The sequence below is a fragment of the Echinops telfairi genome, unplaced genomic scaffold (assembly GCF_000313985.2).
Source record: "Echinops telfairi isolate 266 unplaced genomic scaffold, ASM31398v2 ScPeMD7_7475;HRSCAF=8513, whole genome shotgun sequence".
NCBI classification, from domain to species: domain Eukaryota; kingdom Metazoa; phylum Chordata; class Mammalia; order Afrosoricida; family Tenrecidae; genus Echinops; species Echinops telfairi.
Window position 1 is genome coordinate 30669147 of NW_022111379.1, and position 11326 is coordinate 30680472.

At 42.9% G+C, this 11326-nt stretch overlaps 1 protein-coding gene across 1 annotated transcript in view; it reads right to left on the reverse strand.

The window, feature by feature from the left end:
• Positions 1–7833: 7833 nt before the first annotated feature.
• The window catches only part of MINAR1 (membrane integral NOTCH2 associated receptor 1), an 11886-nt gene continuing 8393 nt past the window's right edge, over positions 7834–11326 (reverse strand). Inside the window, exon 3 of the mRNA XM_004699724.2 lies at positions 7834–8298. Within this exon, the coding sequence (XP_004699781.1) occupies positions 8101–8298 (198 nt within the window). The 3' untranslated portion in view covers positions 7834–8100. The remainder of the gene's footprint in view (positions 8299–11326) is intronic.

The window sequence follows — 11326 nt, forward strand, 5'->3', positions numbered from 1 at the left end:
GAAGAAGAGAGTCAGAGAGGTATGTGAGAAGGGGGAGTCTCAAACTTGAGGGTGCCTGAGAATAACCTGCAGGGCCATCGAAAGCAAGATGCTAAGTGTGTGGTGCCATCTGATTGCTCCCCAATTCTCCAGGTATCCAACTCAGGCAGTGTTCCTGCGCCTTTCCAAGTCAATCTCTCTCATGGCCTTTTCTTTCCTTACCTTCATTGCTTTCTGAAATTATTTACTTGGTTGTTATCTGTAACCCCATTAGAATGGAACTTCCAAGGTACTGGCCCTAAAACTTTCATTCATTTGTTTCTTTAACAAATAATTGTTCTGCGTCGAGCATATGCTCAACTGCTAACTAAAATCCCACTCGCTGCTCCTGGGAGAGAAGGCCTGGCAATCATTCCTCTATTAATGACATCCTAGAAAACTGTACTGGGCAGCTCGACTCTGTCACACAGGCTCACTGTGAGTCAGCATCGACTCGCCAGCACATGAAAACCACAATATGCACAATGTGGCTTTGGAGACACAGTAGGAAACAGTATCTTCAGCATCAAATCCCTTCTAGTCTGGCACATTCTAGTGATTCAATAAATATTAGTTGATTAAATAAATGAACACATGAGCCAAAAATTGGGATCCGAAAGTGTATAGGTCCCATATACATTGCGAGTGGTAAAACTGAACTTTAAGGAAGAAGTGAAATGCTAATTTAGGCTGGCTAAGGCATCAAGTCAGAGACAATGAGCTAGGAAAGCCTCACTGGGCCGTCGGAGTGTCGGCAAGCATCACTGAAGTGCAGGGACGGCTGCGAGCAGCCAGCGTGAAAATCACATGTCCTTCTTCTATGAGCAAGGGCTACTCAGTGACTTATTGGGCATAATTTATTATTTCCCTTATCGACTGAAAGGCAACTGTGCAACTAACCACGCTCGTACTGCTGGTATTTAGCAATAATTTTATGTCCAGGGTTTTTAAGAACGTCTACCAGTTGAAGTCAATTTGGGGGCAGCAAAGAGACAGTCTGTCTCTTCCTCTTTCAGAGAAGCACGTGCCTTTTCCCCCTTCACGTAGTACAGTATCACTATGTGTGAGTTCATCTTACTGTCTCCTCCCCCTTCTTCCCAATGCCCAGGGTCAACCGTCCAAACCTAAGTCCAGCAGGACCCCGTCCTTCCAGTTCAGCATGGAGAAAACCTGTTGGAGCCACTGCAAAGCCGGGGTTCTTCCAGAGCTCTAGGAATGGCACATACCTTTCGGAAAAGGACATTCAATAACGGAAAGTGAGTCTGCCAATTGTTGACTTTTGCGAGTACTTGTGGGGAGGAAGTAAAATTAATGACAGATTAAAATGCCTTACAATAGCATATTGTATATTGATTTACTCTCTTAGGAAGGAGAAGCACCTTTTTTTCTACAAGATTACTTAAATATTATTTTCTTAATTCACCCCACCCACCACCCACCAAAGCATAAGGTAAAATTCAATCCAGGTCCAATCTGGTTAGATGCACACTTTGCATTTGTGAGTCTGAATTAACGCTCTATGGTAAAACTAGACATCATTCTTCTAGCCGCCACTGCCTGGAGGCCCTAACATTCCCCAGGATCTTTTCCGAGACTTGAGTGTGTTTGTCCATCAAAATATTAATTGCTTTTGGTGATGTGCTGTGACTCATGATTAAAGGAATCACGTGTCTTTAATCACTCCAGCCGAGGGTTCGGTGCATTTGTGCAGGGCAGCATGGGAAGAAAGGAGCGGAGTGCGTTCTCTCATCTCTATCTGACCTGATACGGGTTCACAAGCAAGAAATGAGCCCAGGCTTCTCCCCAAGTCAGCTTCTCTCCACTCACTTCCCACTGAGGAATATTTGAATGTGCCTGGGATAAAGAAAATGAGAAAACCGTTGCCATGCTTACATATGATCAGATAAATAGGCCAGTGGAGCAGAACAGAAAGTCCAGAAACATACACACATATTCCATAGGTGTATGTCAAAGGAGGAAAGATAATCTTTGTATTAGGGGGTATTAACCAATAGACAGCCAAATTGGGGTGGGAGGAGTCTATATCTTAACATCTTACCTTACACCAGGTACAAACATCAGTTCCAGAAGGATTACATATCTAAATGTGAAAAGTAAGGATAAAGTTTCTAGAAGAAAACAGACCATCTTCATGATCGTGGAGAATGTGAGGATTTCTTAAACAGGACCCAAATTTCCAATAATAATGGGGGTGTGAGTGTGGTGGATACATTTCTATATTCAAATTAAATACTTCCATTCACCCAAAAGACATCACTTATGGATATAAAAAATGCAACTCAGGGAATGAAAAAGCTGTATTTACAATGTATATCTGACAAAATAACTCGTTTCCAGGATATATCAAATCTGTCTACAAATCACTGAGAAAAAGACAAACAACTCAATAGCAAGTGTGCAAAGCCAGGAATAGGCACTTCACAGAAAGAGAAATCCAAAGGGCCAATAAACATACAAAAAGATAGCAAACCTCTTTAGTCATTAACAACAACAACAACAACAAAACCCCACCATCATCAGGTTGATTACAACTTACAGTGATCTTAAACAAAATTATAAATCTTAACGAGAGCAGACAGCCATATCTTTTTCCTTTGGAGAGACTGGTCATTTTGCATCGCAGACCCTGTGGTTAGGAGCTCAATGTCTAACCTACAGTGCCATCAGCGTTCTTCAGTCATTAAGAAAGTGAAAACTTTAGCCCTAATCAGACACCACTACACACACACAAGACTGGCTAAATGAGAAGGGTCATCTCAAGTGTTGACTAAGATGCAGAGCAACAGGAACGCCCCTATGTACTGTTGTCTGCCGACACATCCTCCTGAAGACCTTTTTCATGAGCAGCTGCTAAAATAGAACATGAGCAAACCTCAGGACCCAGCAATTTCACCTGGAGGTATATCCATTTACTGACTGCACATATACAGTCATCCAAAGTCTCATCCAAATAGATTTATAGTGAACTGAAATATTGCCAAATGTCTACCAGAAGTAGAATGATATACTGACTTTTGTTCCCCCCACAGTTACACTGAAGTCCCAATGCCTATAGTTATAAATGTGACTGGATATAGGGATGTACTTTTGTTATTTTAATGAAGTCATAACAGAATCGGTGGGTCTTAAACTTCATCTCCTCTGGACAGTGTCTTAGAGAAAGATCAGAAAAAGCACAGAGACACACAGGGAGAAAGATCGTATGGAAAAGCAGATGAATTCACAAAAATTAACAGGAATGCCCAAGATCGATGGGAGCTTCTAGAAGTTCAGAGACAAAAAAGAGACCCTGTCCTAGAACTGATGTCTTAAATTTGTACTTCTAGAAATAAACTCTTGATCTTAAAATTTGCGCAATGAAATACTACAAGAAAGCAATTGGGATAAGAAAACTGTTACCACCACAAGATGAATATATAGTATATACTGATTTGATATTCACACAACTGACCACAATATTCTAGTGGCACAAGACAAAAACGAAGTATATAGTTTATATACTGCACAGTTATGTTTACATAAAGTTTAAGACCACACAAAACTAACCTGTGCTGACTGAGGTCAATGACACAATGAGACGGCACTACAGAGATTATGGTGGGTTTTCTTGGAAGGGTTTTAACTGGATAAAGGCATGCAAGAGGCTTCTGGGGTGCTGGCAATGTTGTGGTTTGGGTAAGGTGACCAGATTTTAACATTGGTAAAGCGGGACAAAAGTGGGACACCATTCATAAAATTCATATCCTGGCGAAATAGCCACATGGCTGCCAAAAACCGCATACCCTAGCTTGTCGTGCATTCTTTAAAAAAATCGGGACTTTTCTAAAACACTGCGGGTTGCAGGAAAAATAGTTAAAAATCGGGACTGTCCCGCCAAAAGTGGGCCGTCTGGTCACCCTAGGTTTGGGAGGAGGGCATCAAGTTTTGTTTTGTTTTTAAAATCTGGGTGTGGATGACACGGGTGTGTTTAATCTGTGAAAACTCATCAAGCAGCATTCATGATTTGGGCATAAAGAGAACAGCTTACAAGTTGTGCATAGAATAAAAAAACTCACCACAGATGTCTTACAGTTTTTCAGTTTATTTTCGAGTATATTTGGAGAAGCAAATTTAACATGATAGCTTCAAACCAACCATTGTACATTCACCATTTTTTTTACACAGCCATTTGAAAAAAATCTAAAAATGTGCTTAGTTATTGGAATTATATAACATTTATCAAGCACCAAGAGTGTGCTGAGAGCTGTACAGAACAAACATAGAGAAGACACAGCTCCTGCCTTCAAGGATACACTTCTCTACAGTCTCCTACTGAAAATGCCACCTTACGTTTCACACCCTTTGATTCATAAGGCATAAATAAGGAAATTTGTTGCAGTTCTCATTGTTACTTAATTAATAAATATCTAATACCCTCTTCCCCAATTATGTCAACAATTACTAATATCTTTGCCTTTACATACAAATTTCCATAGTACAATATATAGTATATACTGATTTGATATTCACACAACTGACCACAATATTCTTGCACATGGTTATAATATGAAGCATGTTGAATTTCAACATTTACAATTTTTATACCACTTAACAGCAACGTGTACTGCTGGAAGATGGAAGAGCTTTTTTTCCCCCCCTTAAAACAAGAAAAGATGTTAGGCTGCTGTTCTTATTTTGATACTGTAAACAAAAATAGCACTACCTTGATTTCATAAGGGCATCAGAACTTATGGCACAGATACTCAGAACAGTGATTCATAGCAACTCTATGAAACTAGACTTGCCATTAGTAATCACATAGCTGCATGCTCTAAACTAGTAACAGTTCATGGAGTGGGTGGCGTTAATTATGCTTTACTCGACTATCTCTGCAGTCTAAAGAAGGAGGTGCCGGTATAAAATGCCTGAAAACTTGGAACTGGGGACAATTTCACTTCCCCGCAAGGATCAGTTCCAACCAAATTCAGGTTAGAGATGAGGATGAAATTATGTTGAATCTAACCACTGGCTAAGGACATCTGAATTCAAAATAGTCCCTTAAAAGTAACACTGAAGTATTGAATGGTCCGATGTCTGGATTGTGTTCTGATAGAATGGTTTTGGGGAGGAAAAAGAACATGAGTATTATTTTAAAACATAAGAAAAATGAAGTAAATCTTGATAATGAAGTGACTGCAGACTGAAGCATACGGAATTCTGTAAAATGTCCAGGGGGGATGGTGAAGGGTGCTACCTAAGGGAGCAGAGAGACCCATTTCATATTTTACCTGTGGGGCCTCAGCCGGAGACGAGGGATACATTTTCGAAGGATGCGAGGTGTTTATCTCCCAGCCAGACTCTGGTCTTGCCCAGCTCTACAAAGAGAGGAGCTCGGGGGCGCCTGGGGTCCAGGCAAAGAAGATCATGACAAAGCTAGGATCCACGGAGAGAAAAGATCCAACTGTGGACAACCCCTTCTCTAGATCCAAGACCCCAAGCGCCCATCCAGTCCCAGCCTGGACAAGGTCGGTAACTTCAGCCCCAGCCTGGATGCTTTCAAGCCGAGGGTGACCTCTTTCCAGAGGCGAGCACCTTGCTTTGAACCCTTCATTGTCTGGTTCTCTTAGGGGCATTGCTAGGTTATGGACATTTCCATATGTTCAATGGGGCCAAGTTACATTTTAAAGCTACACTGAATTTACCTAACTTCTTTCCTCAGATATGAGAAGGGCAGAAGACAATTATAGAAAAAAGTTCACTTAGACACGTGGAGTGGGATTTCTAGTCACCTCTCCCCTCGGTTGCTAGGCATGTGATCCAGTGGGGGCCCATTAGGAACAGATTCACCTGAAGGCAGTGGCAAAAGTGGTTTGGTCCAGGCTCCATGGTTCTACCGGTGAAATGGAGGCGTCTGGTTGGGATTTCACAAGATTGTTCGTATCCTGAGCAAGTATATTTCCACTTCTGCTAATCACAAAGCAAGAGGTAAGGAAGTACCAATCTCTGATGCTCTCTCACCTTAATGTGTAGGCAAATGGGCGGTGGAAGTAGGATCTGAGAGAGCATCACACTGACTTGGGGGAATTTGGGTTGGCAACTCCCAAGGGCAGTAAGCTAGTGTCCCCTTTGAGGGGACAGAAGCAACCTTATTGAATGTAAGGTCCCCAGCTCAAAACAGAACACCAGAAGCTGCAGATTCTGACAATAGACAGTAAAATACATATAGAAATAACAGGTATACACATTCAGTTTTTTAATGATAAATCCTCACTTTCCATACTAAGGTTTGTTTCAATCACTAATTGGAAACCCATACATAGTCATGGCAATAATAGATAAAATGAAGATGAAAGTATCCATCCGTTTGCTAACATCATAAAATTTCATGACACCCCAGAATTAAGACACAGAAAGCAAAGCGTTATTTGATAGTTTTTATACTGAACGTTGGACTCCTATTGCTTTAAAAAAACATAAGATGCTTCCTAAACCTGTCTCACAGGAACTTTTAACATCCAAAGCGCTAGTTCTTAATATCCACACTTATTTATACGTCACCTTGTTCTTAAAGCTAGAAGCCCTGATGGCACAGTGGTTAAGCATTCAGCTGCTAACCAAAGAGCCCGTGGTCTGAACCCACAGCAGCTCCATGAGAGACAAATAATGGCAGTCTGCATCTGTAAAGGCTACGGCCTTGGGAACCCTGCTGGCTTATCAGAAGTTGGTAGCCATTCCAGGGCAATGGGTTTAGTTTGGTTTGGTTTATTCTTAAAATAATTTAAGGTAGCTAGTTTCCACCAGCCATTTTCCTCCCTTAAACCTGGAACAAGACATTAGCACCAGCACCATTCAGTGGGTAGAAACTGAGATCAAAGTCTGATGAAAGTACAACTGCTTCCCTTATACTCTCAAACAATTTAACAGAAAAGACAATATAATGGAGCTCAGATATTTAGATAGACTTACAGATAGATAAATGGTTAAATAGCTTAAATTTTTGCACTCAAAACTCAGGAGTATATGCTTGATATGAAAGCAAGGTGCCTTCATTATATTATTGGATCAGTTTCAACATACTTTTAAAGCCATGGGAAATGGCTGTCATTAGTGGTGCACAGAAACCATGGTTTATGGTTAGAAAGTCAACATTTCACCATCGTCTCTACTCTTCAAGGCACAAGGACAAGTTCCAAACTCTTCAACTCATCTGTGAGAAGCAGAGCATCTGGTACCAAATAGACAACCAAGAAGTGGTGCCACACGCTAAAGCAGAATGGGAGATCCTTTGGGCATAGCCATGGTTTTCCAATACTGGCTTTACATGGTTAGCAAGCAGGACCTCAGCCCCTTGGGGATGACAAGGGGAAGGTCTCCTGGCCTGAATATGTTGGCTCATTAAGCAGAGAGAACACACCCTTCATGTCAAGCCTGATTCAGCAGTCTAAGTCCTCCCTCCCACGGGCACAAGGAAGAAGGTCCAGGATGGTACCAGGAAGCTCTGCAGTGAGGACTATAATAACGAGGACAGAAGGGCAGAGTGAAAAGTCTATAGCCCTTGTTAAAAGTCAGCAGAGAAGATACATCTCTTTGGGATACAACTCTACTACTTGACCACCAACAATGGTCCAAGAGCAGTCAGGAAAGCAGAAACACTTGCTTCTCATGTTGCTAGCTCTCTTAGCTTTCCCCAAAGGAGCATGTATTCAGTACATTCTGTGTATCCTATTGCCCACCATAAAACTTCATCAAAACAGAGTCCAGTTACTCCTCCCTCCCCCACCCCACCCACCCCACCCACACACCTTTTTGGGGGGCTTGGAATTAGTTTTGTATCTATGGTAGTCCATTACATTCTTTTGGTAGGAAAAAAAAAAGCATTGCACTTCTAAAAATGCATCCAAGTAGCTGAATTAACGCTAGTAAGTAGGTAGATTTCTCCATAGGAAGTATACTTCCTGCAGACCATCTTCAGTATTTGCAGAGAAGACTCTGAGACTTCAGCTCCAGTTCAACAAATCGTAATGACTTTTGCTGCAGGACGTTACACCACACCTGAGCCGTCCCGACCCTGTGTCCATCCCCTCAGGATTTCATGGTGCAGATGGGCACAACAATGACCAGGATGACCGTGCAGGCAGCAGCTGCAATGAGAGCTGCTATCTTGCAGACCTTGGCTCGTCTGTATTCAGCTTCCTTACGCTTTAGTAATGAGTCGTAGCCTGGAGTATAAATATCTTCCATCCAATATTCTAAGTTGTTTGGATTTAAAGATTCTTGAGCCTAAAAGTGAAAAGATGTTAGAAAGATGGTGAAGACAGGCAACCACGTCAAAGAGGTTCTGACAGTTGTCAGTCCAGACGCACTTAAGAATGGGCTGCCGCTGGTTGTTAGCGATGAGCATGCGAAATGATACAACATTGCCCGCAAGCCCAGTGCCTGAGACAGGCTCCCAAGGACTTGGGCTCCCACCGATCACAGATTGTCTGGTCCCCTCCATTCCTACAGATGTCATGGTGCTTTTGACATAGGGAAACACGCGGGTCTTCTATCTGTAAGCAAGCAAATGGGGCCAAGACAAACAAGGGCACACAATCAAAAGAGAAGACTTGCACCTAATTCCCAGTCAAAAGTTGAAAGGCCCTAGTGGAACCTTATCAACTTTTGAATCAGGCTGGTCCCACTGTAAGGGGAGCAGGGAAACCCACTGAACAAAGATTCTCTGCCAACAGGTGTGAGTGGCATCTGCTTAAGCAAGGTGATCATCCAGCTCTGATTCGTTTCCCAGCTCCTTGGAAACACTTCCAGCGAGAACCATCAAGATTAGCAGCTCAAACAAAATGTAAAATATTTTCATTTCAGACATTTGTCTGAGCCAGTCAGAACACTGCTCAAAGTCAAAGTCCGCAGATGCACCTGGGATCACCCCAGCACCGGTGGCTTGCCTTGGCTGGGATTCGAGGCTTGGAGCAGCTTCCCCAAAGAGAAGCCACTGCTATTTTTCTTCCAATCACCGAGATTAATGAGCTGTCTGCAGGAGAAATATCATATTTAACTTAGATTGCCCATCAACTCCATTCCACAGTTATGGTCATAATATATTTCCACATAGACAATGTTCTCCTTTTATGTCAAGCACTTAATAATATCATTGTCACACAAAAGCAACAATACATTGCAATTTCAAATGAGGTCACCTAAATCTTTGAAAAGCATACAATATATCCATTTTGAAATGGTTCTTGGATTACTTAATGCTCATAAACATGGGCTGATTAAAAACCACAAAGACACAGCAAAAAGATCAATCAACGCCCCAATTCTTCAAAACTAAAAAAACCAATCATACCAGGCTATTGGTGAAATATTGATTGTTATAATGTGCTTGCCCTTTTAGATCTACTCTTTATATTTGTTGCCCCAGGCTTGGTTGATGCCCCATGGATCTCCACCATGCACCTCTCCTTTGTTTCCCAGCTGAGTTGACAGAGGCGTTGCAAGGAGGGAGGTTGAGGTGTTTATTTCTCCAGCCCTCTCCCTACTGGGCTGTGGTTTGACAATGGCTCGGGTCCCATGGGTCTTAGTGGGTTTCAGAAACAGCTCCCTTCCCAAGATCCAGGGGGCAGCTGAAGATTCCCACTGACGCGAATTCTTGGGCATGTCCCCAGTTCTTGATGGTCCCCTAGACCCTGCCCATGCCCCTCTGAACAGGCCCTTCACTGAGTCACTTCTAGGAGCCCTTGGAGTGCCATCTGTTTCCTGATGGACTGCCGACAACCCACATGCCAACCCACATGCCAGGGACCCGTCTGACCTCCTGATTGCTTTTCTGTGGCTAATGGTACAGGGGTCTGTAGACGAGGGCTTGCAAGCTACATCCAGCCTGTTTCCTGCATTTGCACACTCTTAAAAGAACTTTAAAAAATGTTTTTAAATGGTTGGGGAAAATCAAAAGAAAAACAATAACATTTTATGACAACTGAAAATTACATGAAATTCAAGTGACAGTACCCATAAATGAAGTTTCATGGGAGCACAGCCAAGCCCATTTGTTCACGGCCCGTCCAGTGCTACTTTCCTCTGCCCAGGCAGCAACAAGTAGTTGCTACAGAGCCTGTGTGACCCACAAAGTCTAACTATTTACTACTTGGCCCTTGGCAGGAAGTATTCTAGTATATATCACACAAAATGCTGCAATGGGAAGGGAAAATGGGACTCGCTAGGTCACTGAAATTTCCCCAGGTCCTTTCCTCCCCAAGGCACGGTGTTCTAAGACTGTCATCAAATGTGTGATGTGACCTGGAGTGTGGACATGAGCGATGGCTACCCAGGACATCCATCAGGGGAATTAGGAACCCTCAATTCTAGAAGAAGCCTGCAAATGCAGGCTACCCTGATCAACCCGTAGTCTTTGCAGCCAGAAACTCCTGCTCCAGCATCTTCAGGCAGGGTCCTAGAACCCCTGTTCTTTCTTGGGCTGCCCAGAGCAGTTGTGCTACTACCAGGTTCTGCTGTTAAAAAAAACTGGTCTTTAGGCTTGAGCTATATTCCCACTTCTGAACCTCTGCCCTCCCTGGAGAGAACAGTTTGCTCCCCTTGGCACAAGAGGCCCTCAGCAATTTAATGGACACTGATAATTTAAGGCAGGCACACTGATGGCATATTGCTTACATGTTGGACTGCTAACTGCAAGGTTGGCAGTTCAAAACCACCCACCATTACTTGTGAGAAAGATAAGGCTTTCTACTTTCATAAAGAGTTCCAGTCTCAGAAGCCCACAGGGGTATTTCTACGCTGTCCTATAGAGTCCTTAGGGGTTGGCAATGGCAGTGAGTTTCATTGAGAGACAAGCCCAAGATGGGTGCAATTTACTAGGAAATTTGCCTGCAGGGTTCTGTCATGTGTCCATAAAAGTGGGGTTCAGGTAGAGGACTAGCCAGGACTAGCACCCTCTCAGTCCTGGGCCCTTAAAGCGAAGCTTTGGCCCTGGGGAAAGAAACAACCTCCCCTTCTCTCTACATGCCCACTGCCAGCCCAGAAGGTAAACAGTGTGTAACCGACATCTCACATCTTGTGCCTTGTTCCTGCCAGCTCTGATGAAAGGAAATTGGCTTCCATTCATAGCTATACACACTTCATGGGCTGGGATTCAGCCTGTGAAATAAACCATTTTTAATTAGTTTTTTTTTTTTTAATAACTGCAGGCTCTAATGGCACCAAGTAGCAGAGAACGTGGTAATTCCATGGTTTCGAGGGACACAGGTAGTGTTTGCAGATGCTAATTGGGCCTATCCAAACACTGGGGATCAAA